Source organism: Mesoplodon mirus (assembly GCF_964341445.2).
Source record: "Mesoplodon mirus genome assembly, chromosome: 2".
NCBI lineage: Eukaryota > Metazoa > Chordata > Mammalia > Artiodactyla > Ziphiidae > Mesoplodon > Mesoplodon mirus.
Genome location: NC_138977.1, coordinates 81750087 through 81767107, shown reverse-complemented (window position 1 = coordinate 81767107; position 17021 = coordinate 81750087). Strand labels below are relative to the sequence as shown.

General features: G+C 37.0%; 1 protein-coding gene across 1 annotated transcript in view; it reads right to left on the bottom strand.

Annotated features, from left to right (window-relative positions):
* Window positions 1-1735: 1735 nt before the first annotated feature.
* UBE2K (ubiquitin conjugating enzyme E2 K) overlaps window positions 1736-17021 on the bottom strand; it is an 81422-nt gene continuing 66136 nt past the window's right edge. The window contains exons 5-7 of the mRNA XM_082632961.1: window positions 6818-6917; window positions 3344-3472; window positions 1736-3016 (exon numbers count right to left, since the gene is read on the bottom strand). Of these exons, the coding sequence (XP_082489087.1) occupies window positions 2942-3016; window positions 3344-3472; window positions 6818-6917 (304 nt within the window). The 3' untranslated portion in view covers window positions 1736-2941. The remainder of the gene's footprint in view (window positions 3017-3343; window positions 3473-6817; window positions 6918-17021) is intronic.

The window sequence follows — 17021 nt, the reverse complement described above, 5'->3', positions numbered from 1 at the left end:
TTATTTTGCATAGTTTTAAGTGCCACCAGCAATCACAAACGTGAAATACTTCCAAAAAAGGAAAAATTATGTCTTTCATTCCATAGATAACTCTCCTCAAAAGCAAAATGGTCAGAATACAAACACACATATATATACTTGAACGTGTTATGTGTTTAAGTAAATCATAGTCACAATTCCAAACATTTGGGGGAGCCAACACAGAGCGTCTGATTTAGTACCAGTTTCTCAAATATTTATATATCTTACCGTATACTTATTTGGGTCACAAATTGCTACTCATTCATTTAGTCATCTGTACTGAAATACTACATAACTAATTATTTGTTCTTTTAAAGGTCAGGCACATACTCAGGAAACAGACCTGATTATAGTAAAAGCCTATAGGAGTATCAGTGACTTGTATCTGTCTGCCCTAAATGGGATAAAACTATTTATATTTTTTACCATAATTTTTGAGGCCTTCACAACACAAATCACAAATGATTGAGAATTATAAAAATAATTTCCATCAGGGTACCTCTTCCCTAGACTTGCACTTTTTAATGTTCTTTTTCCGAACATATATAAGACCACAGAAAAGAGCAACTGCCTTTATTTCTGTTTGGGAAATAAATCTACCTGTAGAAAAGTAGGAAAAAAACAAACAAACAAAACAACAGGAGGCGACAGTAGGAAAGGTACCAGAAAAAGGAAGAGATTATTACATTAAATGTAAATGAGGTAAATTTTAGAAATGAAAAATCCATTATGAAGAACCTCTCATACAAAATATTGTACTTTTCAATTTCCTGGGCATTGGGGATGTTGAACTGTAGTTAGATGAGTAAACCCTAAGGGGCTAATGTGCATAAAAGTCATAGGCAAGGTATAGCTGCCTCCAAGAGCAAAGTATATAATGCTTGACCCTTAGTAAATTCTCAGTTCTTTCTCTCTCATTTGTCAAACCACAGGACAATTAAATATACCCTGATAAAATAGGCAAATAGTAAACTGGGTAGAGGTGTCTGATATTTAAAATAATCCAAATATTACTAATATTACCAAGCCACCCACCACTAAAAAAAAAATAATTCTAACCAACAATGGAACAAAACTGTCCACATTTTCACACAATTCCAACCTTACTTCAAAAATATAAAGAGAAGTACATGGTTTTAGCTATTTAAAATAAATAAAGAAAAATCTTGTTTCCTTTGGCATCTTTAGAAAGTAACTAAACTACAACAAAAGGAGGTGATTGTATAAAGAAATTTATACTTAAGCAAACATATAGGGGAAAAAACCAGCAACTTGTGTTTAGTATGGAATAAAATCAACTACAAGAGTTTACTATTGATTAGGAAAGCCTTACAAGTTTTTGAAGAACCTCCACATCTTAACATTACAATATATTTAATAATGGTTCTTTTATTGCTTCTAAGATTATTGAGAAGTCAAATGAAATTATGCTGAATTTATGGTTCAAAACTATTTTCCAAACACTTAACCATTATAATTTAGGATAAGTAACACTTGAAGAAAGCAAACCTTTTATAATATGACTTTCAGTATACAGCCTTACTTTAACACTCTGATTCCATTACATTTTTGTAATTTTTGCATTGGTCCTGAATATGTAATAAGAACTGTGTTTCTATGTATAGAACAGCCTACACAAATCCATTTCACCCTTCATAAAATGGTCACATTAGTGTTTGAGCTTGCAAAACTAATAATTTTCAAACTTTTGAACTTAGAATGAAATGTAAGTTTAATACGTATAGAAAGTCTGACTATGTACAAGAGAAGGTAAAGTTTTCAATTCTCATATTATCAGAAACATCATAAAGAAAGCTAGATTTATAACACACTTCTATTCCTATGTGCATCTGAAGTATGTACAGTAAAACACCAACACAGCTTTCATGTGTCAATAGGGGGAAATGCAAGCAAGAGTGACTTTTAAAGGATCTGATAAAGCAATCTCTTATAAAGCCAAAATTAGGCTTAAAAAACTGCTAACAGTTGATTTCATCCTTGCAAGTTGTCAACAAAAAACTTCATCAGTTTAAAAATAGAAAGATGTTAAATTCACTGAAAAATTAAGCTGGGTTCTTTCATTAAATCTGGGAGTACTGCAACATCAAGTTTTTACTGTTTTTGCAAGAGAAATGAAACTGGCAGCTCCATTTTTACATTATTACTTACTTATATATGAAAGTTCTAAGAGTGAAGAATTGTGACAAAACATTCCAAATGGACAACCTAAAAATGGAGCAAGGGATACTGTCCCTCAGCACATTTCCCCACCAAATAGAGAAATTTACTATTAGAATATTAGCTGTGTGTGTAAGAGGGGAAAAACAGATATGGTGTCCCAGTCTGTTGACAAGGACAAAAAGGCTCTGAATAGGTCACCATCTTCAATTCTGAATAATCTCATATTTAAGAATTCTCAAATGCTTAAAATGGTGGTCTTTTCAGCTACCCATCCTAAGAAGTCAAGTACAAGCATGCAAGTAAATTCACAGGCACAGAGGGTCCATGTTAAAAACAGTTAAGGTAGCTGTGATGCAACACCAACGATTTGAATGGCCCTGACACACTCAAAATATTATCTTAATTATTCAACAAAATCCTGAAGCAAACTCTTGCTAGTCTTGGTACACTGCTAAACACTAAAGTAGCATGTTTTTTCCATGGTTTTAGCTTAGCTCAAAGAATTTTTACACTATTAAGTAAGAAAAAAATTAAAGTATTTCCCCTTTTTAAATTTACAGAGACGTTTAATTAGCTTTATTTACAGAGCAGAGATTTTTTTTCAGTCTCCAATGGTGCCTAGATAACATCATTAGGCAAGAATGCCAGTTTAAAAGAAATCTACGCAGAATCCTAAAAATAACAGATGTTGATGCTCCTCAAGAAGGGGCAAGCTTGACTATATCAGCAGCTCTATGTCTCAGTTACTCAGAAGCAATTCTGTTGCAGTCTCTACATCCCAAGATTTTGAAGACAAGGCCACTATTACTGCATTCTGTAGAAAAGAAAAGGGGACAAAATAAATAAATAAATAAAATCTCAAGGAAATATTTTTAAAATACTGCATCACCCACTGTCTTTATATTAAGAAACCACACCTTGTTTTTTCATTTTTAAGTTACCTTGCACTTCATAAAAAGAAGCTTCTAAAACCAATGACTGGAATCAGCCAAAAAAAAAAAGAAAGATGACTGGTTTTAATAACAAAGTTTGCTTATCAAAATTAGATTTAGGGTATTTTTTTGAGCCACTTTTGTCAGCCAAGGATTTGCAGCAATAATTTAATGAATAAGTAAAAATCAACATGCCTTTATGTACTTACCCTATCAAAGCCCATAGCACATAGGTTTTCTATTTTTTTGGTGTATTCTGGACTAGAAACTGGTGCTCCAGCATACACATGTGCCCAAAGTCGAGCTGTCTGTTTGAACATTTCGGGATTTTGTTTGTACTATATGGGGGAAAAAAATTGATTGGCATGACAATGCAGTTATAATATTCAATATAGTAACTCATCTCTTAATTGCCTAAAAACCTGATTTTTCTAAGTAAAATGTAAATAAATGTAGATTTGATTTTTAAAATGTGACTGATTCACTTTCCACTGCAAACAAACTATGTCACTCAAGAAAAGACTGTTTATTTAACCTGAAGCTGTGATTCACAAGTTGCACTGAGGAAAGAAAAACAAAAATAACGTTTATCAACTTTAATCTCCAATTTCAACAAAGTAGCAGAAAACTAATACTGAAAGGAGTTATTAGAGTTGTCTCTAAACACTGTGCAGTGGCAAACGTTATAGAGATAAACAGAATTACTAGCTTCTAAAATTATGTGGACATTAATAAATGTGACCAACTTCTGTATTAATCATAGCTCAGGCTAGAATACAACTTGACTTTGCTGTTTTGCTAGAGCTGTATTAGTGTACAGTGATTTAAGAAAACCCCATATGCAAAGTCCTAACTTACAGCACATGTTTTGAGATGATTATGAACTCACCATAGAGTACTTTTTAAAAGGTAAGATTTTCCATATGCATTGGAAAGAAGTAAATTTATTCTCAAATATTCTGGGACTACCATTAGTTAATAAAGCCAAGTATAAATTTAAAATATTAAATTCACTTTAATATTTCTTCTTAAGATGTTTTATACACATTAAATATTTCTATACATTAAAATGATAAATCTAGTTTCTACCATTATTAAAAGGAAATAAGTCAAACTACTGAACAGAGTTAGAAGAAAACTGAGTCCAACCTCAACCTTTGAGGCTCAGAACTCAACAGGAAATCAAAGCTGGAACTCAAGCCATGTTTCTGACTATCAAAAATGAACCAAGAGGGCTTCCCTGGTGGCACAGTGGTTGAGAATCTGCCTGCTAGTGCAGGGGACACGGGTTCGAGCTCTGGTCTGGGAGGATCCCACATGCCACGGAGCAACTAAGCCCGTGAGCCACAACTACTGAGCCTGCGCGTCTGAAGCCTGTGCTCCGCAACAAGAGAGGCTGCGATAGTGAGAGGCCCGTGTGCACCGCGATGAAGAGTGGCCCCCGCTTGCCACAATTAGAGAAAGCCCTTACACAGAAACGAAGACCCAACACAGCAAAAATTAATTAATTAATTAATAAACTCCTACCCCCAACATCTTAAAAAAAAAAATTCTTTAAAAAACAAACAAAAAAAAAGAACCAAGAGCACACATATAACATGTTAAACCATAATTCTAAGCACTCTAAGGCAAATAATACTAGAACACATTAACAAGGATATATACAACATAAGGAGTGATGAACTTTTCAAAGGAAAGGAAGACGTTTCTAAGAGGAAATGTTTTCTTAGGCAGAGGGAAAATGGCAGACTGGGTGAAATGACATGTAGGAATGACACCATCTTGAACAGCGTGAGTTTGAAGAACAGTAAGAATTTAGGAGATGAAACTGGGTTTATAGACAGTTCAAATCATGGAGGAACTCTTCAAACTAAACAATTTGGACTTACCAAGTAGGTGATAGTAAAGCTACTAATAGGTTTTTAACAGGAAAGTGGAATAAGATTTACACTTTTATAAAGCTAACTGCTATCAGTGTAGAATATGAGGGAAAGAAGAGGCTGAGGTAGGGAGCTCCATCAGAGCAGTCAAATGAGAAATTTTTAAACATGTGAATTAAGGCAATCAGAGAAGTATTACGACAGAGAGATACTGGGATTCGAGAGAAAAGGAGACACAGAGAAGTACTCCAAGTCTGTGACTGGGATATATAAATAAGCTGATTATATTACAGGAGGATGAACAGGTTCATAGGTTTAAGATTCTGCATCCAGTTTTGGGAATGCTGTACTAAGGTACCCATGGAATATTCATATAGACCTCTCCACTTCCAAACAGGCTCTTGGGCTCAGGACAGAGGTCAAGCCTGAATACTGTTATCAACATACAGGTGGTAACATCAGCATGGATATGATCATCCAAGTGAGCGTATATAATGGAAAGTGAAAGAAACAATGTAAGAACTGAGAAAGTATATTTAAAAAGGAGGAGAGGTAATTCCTTGGTGGTCCAGTGATTAGGACTCCACACTTCCATTGCAGGGGGCACGGGTTCAATCCCTGGTTGGGGAACTAAGATCCCGCAAGCCGTACAGTGTGGACAAGAAAAAAAAACAAAAAACAAAAACGGAGGGCGGGGCCTGGAGGGGGTGCGGCAGAGTGGGGAAAGAAGAGAAACAACTGTAGGAAGTAGGAGGGAACAAGCACAACTACGAAGACAGGAAAAGAGAGTAGTATCTCAGAAGTCAAGAGAAGAAAAAATTTCTGGGTTAAAAAACAAAAATAACAAAAACACACAAGGCTCAATAAATCCTACTGGTTTAGACCAGGGGTCCCCAACCTCCAGGCCGCGGACCAGTACTGATCTTTGGCCTGTTAGGAACCGGTCCACACAGCAGGAGGTGAGCAGCGAGCGAGCAAAGCTGCACCTGCCGCTCCCATCGCTCGCATCATCACCTGAACCATCTCCACCCCACCCCACACCCTCCACCACCGGTCCGAAGAAAAACTGTCTTCCACGAAACCAGTTCCTGGTTCCAAAACGGTTGGGAACCACTGGTTTAGAGTATGGGTTGGCAAACTTTCTTAAAGGACCAGAAAATAATTATTCAGGCTTTCAGACAATATTGTCTCTTTCATAATTATTCAATTCTGCCACTTGTAGCTGTAAACAAATGGGGGTGGCTATGTTCCAATAAAACATTATTTACATAAACAGTCAGTCTGGCAGTAATTTGCTAACCTCTGCCTTGGAAATCAAAGATCACAACTGAAAAATATTTATTCCATTTGGCAATTACAAGGTTTTTGATAACCTTCACCATGCAAATCAGTGCCTCAGCTGGAGCTGATTAACATTATCAGGGAAGGATCATCACTGAATTAAGAGACAGATAAATGGATACACACATGATAAAGCACATGAAGTAAAATGTTAATCATAGAATCAAGATGGTAGGTAGATATGTGGGTATTCATTGTGTAATTCTTGCAACATTGTGTGTTTGAAAACTTCATATGTTAGGAAAAAAGCATCTACCATATAAACAATTAAACTACTGTGTTAAAAAAAATCACAAAATGGTTTTCACTATTACATCTGATACAATAATCTCACAGCAGGAAAGGAAACCATTTCCAAATTTACTTCCAATAGACGTATGCTTCTGTTCTAACCACTGCAAACCATTAAAGTAAACACTCATAGGTAAGTACAAGAAAGTCGTTCAAAAGCAGCTACCTTACCTGATTTGCTACTACTGCATCTTGTGGATCATCTGGTTCTGCAGCTGCCAGTAGTGCTTGCAATGACAATAATACCGTGCGGAGAGTCATTGCTGCTGCCCTGAAATTCAAAATAGGAAGATATCCCAGTTAAGAACACTTTGCATGACAAACCAAAATAGAAGTTTTCTGAATAAAACATGGAAACTACTGAAGCTAAAAGTAATCTAGATTTTATCTTAATCATATAATTAAGTCTTAGAAATCTATAATTATATATCTGCCTGCCCCCCCCCTTTTTTTTTTTACAACAAATGAGTCCTTCTATTTCTTAAGACAACTCAAATTGCCCTTAATTGGCTTAGTTTTTTTCGTTTTGCCCGTGTGGTTGACATATCCTTCTGGTCAGCTTTATCTACTGACTTACTTTCTATCCATTTCTCTAGACACAAACTTAAAATAAAGTGATAAAGTAACATGTGAAACTTCCTTTCTGTGCAATTCTAAAAACAAGATACCATCAAGCAAATATCCTTTACTTTCAAGAAAGCATAAAATTACTTGGAGGGCATTATGCTAAGTGATATGTCAGATAAAGAAAGACAAATACTATATATGATAGCACTTAAATGTGAAATCTAAAAAATAAAACTAGAGAATGTAACAAAAAAGAAGCAGACTCACAGACAAAGAGAACAAACTAGTGGTGAGCAGTGGGGAGAAAGAAGGAGGGAGGGGCAATATAGGGATGGGGTGTAGAGGTACAAATTATCAAGTATAAAATAAGCTACAGGGCTTCCCTGGTGGCGCAGTGGTTGAGAGTCCGCCTGCCGATGCAGGGGACACGGGTTCGTGCCCCAGTCCGGGAAGATACCACATGCCGCGGAGCGGCTGGGCCCGTGAGCCATGGCCGCTGAGCCTGCGTGTCCGGAGCCTGTGCTCCGCAACGGGAGAGGCCACAACAGTGAGAGGCCCGTGTACCGCAAAAAAAAAAAAAAAAAATAAGCTACAAGGATATACTGTACAACATGGGGAATACAGCCAATACTTTATAATAATAATAAATATATATTATTTTATAAGTATAAATGGAATATAACCTTTAAAGATTGTGTATACTATATTGTACACCTGTAACTTATAATATTGTATACCTGTAATTAACATAAAATTGTACACCTGTAACTTATATAATATTGTACAGCACCTATACTTCAATAAAAAATGAAAGAAAATTTAAAAACCATTCTATAACATTCTGAAAAGGGAAAATTTTTTGCTTCATATACATAATATTCATGCCTCTAAATGTGTTTATAAAGCAAATATTTATCTAGAAAATGGTATCTACCTAACCAAAAAGGACTCTTGGTATTTCTGTTAAAAAATTACTTGACCGGGCTTCCCTGGTGGCGCAGTGGTTGGGAGTCCGCCTGCCAATGTGGGGGACGCGGGTTCGTGCCCCGGTCTGGGACGATCCCACATTCCGCGGAGCGCCTGGGCCCGTGGGCCATGGCCTCTGGGCCTGCGCGTCCGGAGCCTGTGCTCCGCAACGGGAGAGGCCGCAGCAGTGAGAGGCCCGCGTACCGCAAAAAAAAAAAAAAAAAAATTACTTGACCAGTTAATGTACAAATATTTCTGAATACAATAGTGAACTAGCATAGTAGTGAACTATTTTAAATGTTGAAGATTATTTTTTTGAGATGATCATATGGTTTTCATTCTTCAATTTGTTAATATGGTGTATCACATTGATTGATTTGCATATATTGAAGAACCCTTGCATCCCTGGGATAAACCCCACTTGATCATGGGGTATGATCCTTTTAATGTGCTATTGGATTCTGTTTGCTGGTATTTTGTTGAGGATTTTTGCATCTATATTCATCAGTGATATTGGGGTCTGTAATTTTCTTTTTTTGTAGTATCTTTGTCTGGTTTTGGTATCAGGTTGATGGTGGCCTCGTAAAATGAGTTTGGGTGTGTTCCTTCCTCCGCAATTTTTTGGAAGAGTTTGAGAAAGATGGGTGTTGGCTTTGCTCTAAATGTTTGATAGAATTCACCTGTGAAGCCATCTGGTCCTGGACTTTTTTGTTTGTTGGAAGATTTTTTTTTTTTTTTCGGTACGTGGGCCTCTCACTGCTGTGGCCTCTCCCATCGTGGAGCACAGGCTCCGGACGTGCAGGCTCAGTGGCCATGGCTCATGGGCCCAGCGACTCGGCAGGATGTGGGATCTTCCCGGACTGGGGCACGAACACATGTCCCCTGCATCAGCAGGCGGACTCTCAACCACTGCGCCACCAGGAAAGCCCTGTTGGAAGATTTTTAATCACAATTTCATTACTTGTGATTGGTCTGTTCATATTTTCTATTTCTTCCTGGTTCAGTCTTGGAAGATGATACCTTTCTAAGAATTTGTCCATTTCTTCCAGGTTGTCCATTTTATTGGCAAAGAGTTGCTTGTAGTAGTCTCTTAGGATGCTTTGTATTTCTGCTGTGTGTTGTAACTTCTCCTTTGTCATTTCTAATTTTGATTTGAGTCCTCTCCTTCTTTTTCTTGATGAGTCTGGCTAAAGGTTTAGCAATTTTGTTTATCTTCTCAAAGAACCAGCTTTTAGTTTTATTGATCTTTGCTATTGTTTTGTTTCTATTTCATTTATTTCTGCTCTGATCTTTATGATTTCTTTCCTTCTACTAACTTTGGGTTTTGTTTGTTCTTCTTTCTCTAGTTCCTTTAGACGTAAGGTTAGATTCTTTGAGATTTTTCTTGTTTCCTGAGGTACGCTTGTACTGCTATAAACTTCCCTCTTAGAACTGCTTTTGCTGCATCCCATAGGTTTTGTATCGATGGATGTTCGTTGTAATTTGTCTCCAGGTATTTTCTGATTTCCTCTTTGAGGTTTTCAGTGATCTCTTGGTTATTTAGTAACATATTGTTTAGCCTCCATGTGTTTGTGTTTTTTTCACTTTTTTCCCCCTATAACTGATTTCTAATCTCATAGCATTGTCGTCAGAAAAGATGCTTGATATGATTTCAATTTTCTTAAATTTACTGAAGTTTGATTTGTGACTCAAGATGTGATCTATCCTGGAGAATGTTCCATGTGCACTTGAGAAGAAAGTAAAATCTGCTGCTTTTGGATGGAATGTCCTGTAAATATCAATTAAATCTATCTGGTCTATTGTGTCATTTCACTGATATAAGTATCAATTAAATCTATCTGCTTCTATTGTGTTTCCTTATTAATTTTCTGTTTCGATGATTGGTCCATTGGTGTAAGTGAGGTGTTAAAATCCCCCACTATTATTGCATTACTGTCGATTTCCTCTTTTATAGCTGTTAGCAGTTGCCTTATGTACTGAAGTGCTACTATGTTGGGTGCATATATGTTTACAATTGTTAAATCTTCTTCTTGAATTAATCCCTTGATCATTATGTAGTGCCCTTCCTTGTCTCTTGTAACATTCTTTATTTTAAAGTCTATTTTATCTGATATGAGTATTGCTACTCCGGCTTTCTTCTGATTTCCATTTGCATGGAATATCTTTTTCCATTCCCTTACTTTCAGTCTGTATGTGTCCTTAGGTCTGAACTGGGTCTCTTATAGACAGCATATATTTGGGTCTTGTTTTTGTATCCATTCAGCAACCCTGTATCTTTTGGTTGGAACATTTAATCCATTCACGTTTAAGCTAATTATCGATATGCATGTTCCTATTACCATTTTGTTGACTGTTACGGTTTGTTTTTGTAGGTCCTTTTCTACTCGTGTTTCCAACTGAGAGAAGTTCCTTTAGCATTTGTTGTACAGCTGGTTTAGTGGTGATGAATTCTCTTAGCCTTTGCTTGTCTGTAAAGCTTTTGATTTCTCCATTGAATCTGAATGAGATACTTGCTGGGTAGAGTAACCTTGGTTGTAGATTCTTCCCTTTCATCACTTTAAATATATCATGCCACTCCCTTCTGGTTTGTAGAGTTTCTGCTGAGAAATCCGCTGTTAACCTTATGGGAGTTCCCTTGTATGTTATTTGTCATTTTTCCCTTGTTGCTTTTAATAATTTTTCTTTGCCTTTAATTTTTGTTAATTTGATTACTATGTGTCTCAGTGTGTTTCTCCTTGGGTTTATCCTGCCTGGGACTCTCTGCATTTCCTGGACGTGGGTGGCTATTTCCTTTCCCATGTTAGGGAAGTTTTTGACTATAATTTCTTCAAATATTTTCTCGGATCCTTTCTCTCTCTCTTCTCCTTCTGGGACACCTATAATGAGAATGTTGTTGTGTTTAATGTTGTCCCAGAGGTCTCTTAGGCTGTCTTCATTTCTTTCCATCGTTTTTTCTTTATTCTGTTCCGCAGCAGTGAATTCCACCATTCTGTCTTCCAGGTCACTTATCCGTTCTTCTGCCTGTTATTCTGCTATTGATTCCTTCTAGTGTAGTTTTCATTTCAGTTACTGTATTGTTCATTTCTGTTTGTTTGTTCTTTAATTCTCCTAGGTGTTTGTTCTTTAATTCTTTTAGGTCTTTGTTAAACATTTCTTGCATCTTCTCAATCTTTGCCTCCATTCTTTCTCCGAGGTCCTGGATGATCTTCACTATCATTATTCTGAATTCTTTTTCTGGAAGGTTGTCTATATCCACTTCATTTAGTTGTTTTTCTGGGGTTTTATCTTGTTCCTTCATCTGGTACAAAGTCCTCTGCCTTTTCATTTTGTGTATCTTTTTGTGAATGTGGTTCTCCTTCCACACGCTGCAGAATTGTAGTTCTTCTTGCTTCTGCTAAATGTTGAAGATTACTAAAGAACATACCCATTTTCACCACACAAATTAGATAATTCTAAACCAGTCTTTTTCAACTGGGTTCCTCATTTTAACCACAGAACAGAGAAAATTACTAAGTATTTTCTCAATTTCCCCAAGGATGGTATATAAATAGTACCATCCTGGATGCTTAGGAAAAAAGTTAATTTATTATCAATAACAAATGTCTTAAGGAAATGTGTCTCTACAGTGTGGTTTCTTCGACCGGTAGCAGCAACATCACTTGGGAACTTCTAAGAAATGAAAATTCTTAGCCCTGTCCCAGACCTACTGAATCAGAAACTCTGGGATGGCTTAACAGATACTCCAAGTGATTCTGATGCAAGCTAATTTTTGAGAAATACTACTTTAGTGCATTACAGCTTAAAGCGAATTGAGAAAGGCTGTTCTAAACCAATAAAATTAAATCAGTATCACAAACATGTCTATATTTTATCTACTGGAGAAAAATTACAATACAAATGGTTCTTCATCTAAAATGCTATCAGAATTGTCATTTATATTAAATTCCACAAAATGCAAACTAATCTACAGTGACAGCAGATCAGTGTTTGCTGGGGAATGGGGGAGCAGGAAGGGTGGGAAGGAGCAATTACAAAGGGACACTCACTAGGAAACTTTTGGATATGTTGGTTATGTTCGCTATCTTGATTTGTGATAGCTTCATGGATGTATCCGTGCATTTATCAAATTGTGCATTTTTAATGTGTGCAGTTTAAGATAAATCACACCTCAATGAAGCATTTTTTAAAGTTGTGTTTAAAAAAACAAAGCTATCAAAATAAGAAATTTTATTGATCAACTTATCCTTTTAGAGAAGCTACAGAAATAGGAAAAACTTTGGTTATGATGTTTTAAAATTAGGTGAAACGCTAAACTAGCATTGAGAAGAGAATAAAATTTTAAAAACTTTTTAAACCACTACATAGTTATATGAAATGGAATTTTTTTTTTTTTTTTTGCCACACTGCACGGCACATGGGATCTTAGTTCCCCGACCAGGGATCAAACCTGCGCCCCCTGGATTGGAAACATGGAGTCTTAACTACTGGACCGCCAAGGTAGTCCTGTGTAATGGAAATTTCTGATTCTGAAACAGGGCTGGGAAAATAGAAATTATTTTTCTAGACTAAATTTCTAAATTTCCTAAGAGCGTGAACAACTTATTTTCAACCAGAAGTTTTAACATCTTTACAATGGACAATATTCTTTTAAGACGGTAATCAAAGCAGAGAATTCCAAATTTAGCCCTTAAATGTTAATTCTTGTTCTACCATTCATTATCACTATTAACAAGATGAAATCTTTCTTAATTACTTAATTACTCTAACTTCATTTTATATTTGGGTAACTGTAAAGAGAATGTTTAAAGGCACATGCACACCAAGAGCTGCCAGATATATCACCTTGAAGCTGACTTAAACCACTCAAAAAAGGACAAAAGTACAAAATATCACAGAAATAGAATATATAAAGCTGGCTACTCTAATATCCCAGGGGAATTAAGCATCCTGATTTAGAAATCTTTTTTTTTGACCACACCAGCAGCAGGCAGGATCTTAGTTCCCCAACCAGGGATTGAACCCGTGCCCCCTGCATTGGGACCACTGGGCCACAAGGGAAGTCCCGCAATTTAGAAATCTATAAAAACACTTTATATAATGTTTAATCGATCCCACATGATGCGTGGCACGGCCAAGGGAATAAATAAATAAAATAAAATTATTTCAAGGAAATGTATCTGAATATGGAAGAAAAATCTTCACTCAAAGAGTATTTAATTGTATATACTAAAACAATTATAAAACTCAATAATTTTAATTTACAATAAAAACAAATATGTTTACAACTCAACAAGGCAATAAACATTATTCTTTACAACTTAATGAGCTCTACTATTTACGAAAGCCAGAACATGGAAGCAACCTAAGTGTCCATCGACAGATGAATGGATAAAGAAGATATGGCCCATATATACAATGGAATATTACTCAGCCATAAAAAGAAACGAAATTGAGTTATCTGTAGTGAGGTGGATAGACCTACAGTCTGTCATACGGAGTGAAGTAAGTCAGAAAGAGAAAAACAAATACTGTATGCTAACACATATATGGAATCTTCAAAAAAAATGGTTCTAAAGAACCTAGGGGCAGGACAGGAATAAAAACGCAGACATAGAGAATGGACTTGAGGACACGGGAAGGGGGAAGTGTAAGCTGGGACAAAGTGAGAGAGTGGCATGGACATATATAAACTACCAAATGTAAAATAGATAGCTAGGGCCCTGAACCAAGATGCCAGAATAGAAGGACGTGCTCTCCCTCTTGCGAGAACACCAGAACCACAACTAGCTGCTTGACAATCATCGACAGGAAGACACGGGAACTCACCAAAAAAGATACCCCACATCTAAAGACAAAGGAGAAGCCACAAAGAGATGGTAGGAGGGGTGCAAGCACAGTAAAATCAATCCCATAACTGGAGGGTGGGTGACTCGCAGACTGGAGAAAACTTATACCACAGAAGTCCACCTACTGGAGTGAAGGTTCTGAGCCCCACGTCAGGCTTCCAAACCTGGGGGTCCAGCAACGGGAGGAGGAATTCCTAGAGAATCAGACTTTGAAGGCTAGTGGGATTTGATTGCAGGACTTCGACAGGACTGGGGGAAGAGAGGCTCCACTCTTGGAGGGCACACACAAAGTACTGTGTGCATCAGGACCCAGGGGAAGCAGTGACCCCAGGGGAGACTGAACCAGACCTACCTGCTAGTGCTGGAGAGTCTCCTACAGAAGTGGGGGGGGGGGAGGGTGGTGGCTGTGGCTAACCATGGGGACAAGGACACTGGCAGCATAAGTTCTGGGAAGCACTCCTTGGCCTGAGCCCTCCCAGAGTCCACCATTAGCCCCACCAAAGACCCCGGGTAGGCTCCAGTGTTGGGTCACCTCAGGCCAAACACCAGCAGGGAAGGAACCCAGCCCCACTCATCAGCAGTCAAACGGATTAAACTTTTACTGAGCTCTGCCCACCAGAGCAACAGTCAGCTCTACCGACCACCAGTCCCTCCCATCAGGAAACTTGCACAAGCCTCTTAGATAGCCTCATCCACCAGAGGGCAGACAGCAGAAGCAAGAAGAACTACAATCCTGCAGCCTGTGGAACAAAAAACACATTCACAGAAAGATAGACAAGATGAAAAGGGCTATGTATCAGATGAAGGAACAAGATAAAACCCCAGAAAAACAACTAAATGAAGTGGAGGTTGGCAACCTTCCAGAAAGAGAATTCAAAATAATGACAGTGAAGATCATACAGGATCTCAGAAAAAGAATGGAGGCAAAGATCGAGAAGATGCAAGAAATGTTTAACAAAGACCTAGAAGAATTAAAGAACAAACACCCAGAAGAATTAAAGAACAAACAAACAGAGATGAACAATAAAATAACTGATGAAAACTACCTAAGAAGGAATCAATAGCAGAATAACAGGCAGAAGAACGGATAAGTGACCTGGAAGACAGAATGGTAGAATTCACTGCTGTGGAACAGAATAAAGAAAAAAAAGGAAAGGAATGAAGACAGCCTAAGAGATCTCGGGGATAACATTAAACACAACAACATTTGCATTATAGGGGTCCCAGAAAGAGAAGAGAGAGAGAAAGGACCAGAGAAAATATCTGAAGAAATTATAGTCGAAAACTTCCCTAACATAGGAAAGGAAATAGCCAGCCAAGTCCAGGAAGCACAGAGAGTCCCATACAGGATAAACCAATGGAGAAACACTCCAAGACACATATTAAGTAAACTGGCAAAAATTAAAGACAAAGGAAAATTACTGAAAGCAGCAAGGGAAAAATGACAAATAACATACAAGGGAACTCCCATAAGGTTAACAGCTGATTTCTCAGCAGAAACAATACAAGCAAGAAGGGGCTGTCATGATATACTTAAAGTGATGAAAGGGAAGAACCTAAAACCAAGATTACTCTACCCAGCAAGGATCTCATTCAGATTCGATAGAGAAATCACAAAAGCTTTACAGACAAGCAAAAGCTATGAGAATTCAGCACCACCAGACCAGCTCTACAACAAATGCTAAAGGAACTTCTCTAAGTGGGAAATACAAGAGAAGAAAAGGACCTACAAAAACAAACCCAAAACAATTAAGAAAATGGTCATAGGAACATACATATCAATAATTACCTTAAACGTGAATGGATTAAATGCTCCAACCAAAAGACAACAGGCTTCCTGAATGGATACAAAAACAAGACCAATATATATGCTATCTACAAGAGACCCACTTCAGACCTAGGGACACATTCAGACTGAAAGTGAGGGGATGGAAAAACATATTCCATGCAAATGGAAATCAGAAGAAAGCTGGAGTAGCAATACTCATATCAGATAAAATACACTTTAAAATAAAGAATGTTACAAGAGACAAGGAAGGACACTACATAATGATCAAGGGATCAATCCAAGAAGATATAACAATTACAAATATATATGCACCCAACATGAGCACCTCGATACATAACGCAATTGCTAACAGCTATAGAAGAGGAAATTGACAGTAACACAATTAATAGTGGGGGACTTCAACACCTCACTTACACCAATGGACAGATCATCCAAACAGAAAATTAATATGGAAACACAAGCTTTAAATGACACAATAAACCAGATACATTTAATTGATATTTATAGGACATGCCACCAAAGAACAGCAGATTACACTTTCTTCTCAAGTGCACATGGAACATTCTCCAGGATAGACCACATCTTGGGTCACAAATCAAACTTCAGTAAATTTAAGAAATTGAAATCATATCAACCATCTTTTCTGACCACAACGCTATGAGAGTAGAAATGAATTACAAGGAAAAAAACGTAAAAAAAACCCACAAACACATGGAGGCTAAACAATACATTACTAAATAACCAAGAGATCACTGAAGACATCAAAAGAGGAAATCAAAAGTACCTAGAGACAAATGACAACGAAGACACGATGATCCAAAACCTATGGGATGCAGCAAAAGCAGTTCTAAGAGGGAAGTTTATAGCTATACAAGCCTACCTCAAGAAACAAGAAAAATCTCAAATAAACAATCTAACCTTACACCTCAAAGAACTAGAGAAAGAATAACAAACAAAACCCAAAGTTAGCAGAAGAAAAATCGTAAAGATCAGAGCAGAAATAAATAATATAGAAACAAAGAAAACAATAGCAAAGATCAATAAAACTAAAAGCTGGTTCTTTGAGAAGATAAACAAAATTGACAAACCATTAGCCAGACTCATCAAGAAAAAGAGGAAGAGGACTCAAATCAATAAAATTAGGAATGAAAAAGGAGAAGTTACAACAGACACCGCAGAAATACAAAGCATCCTAAAAGACTACTAC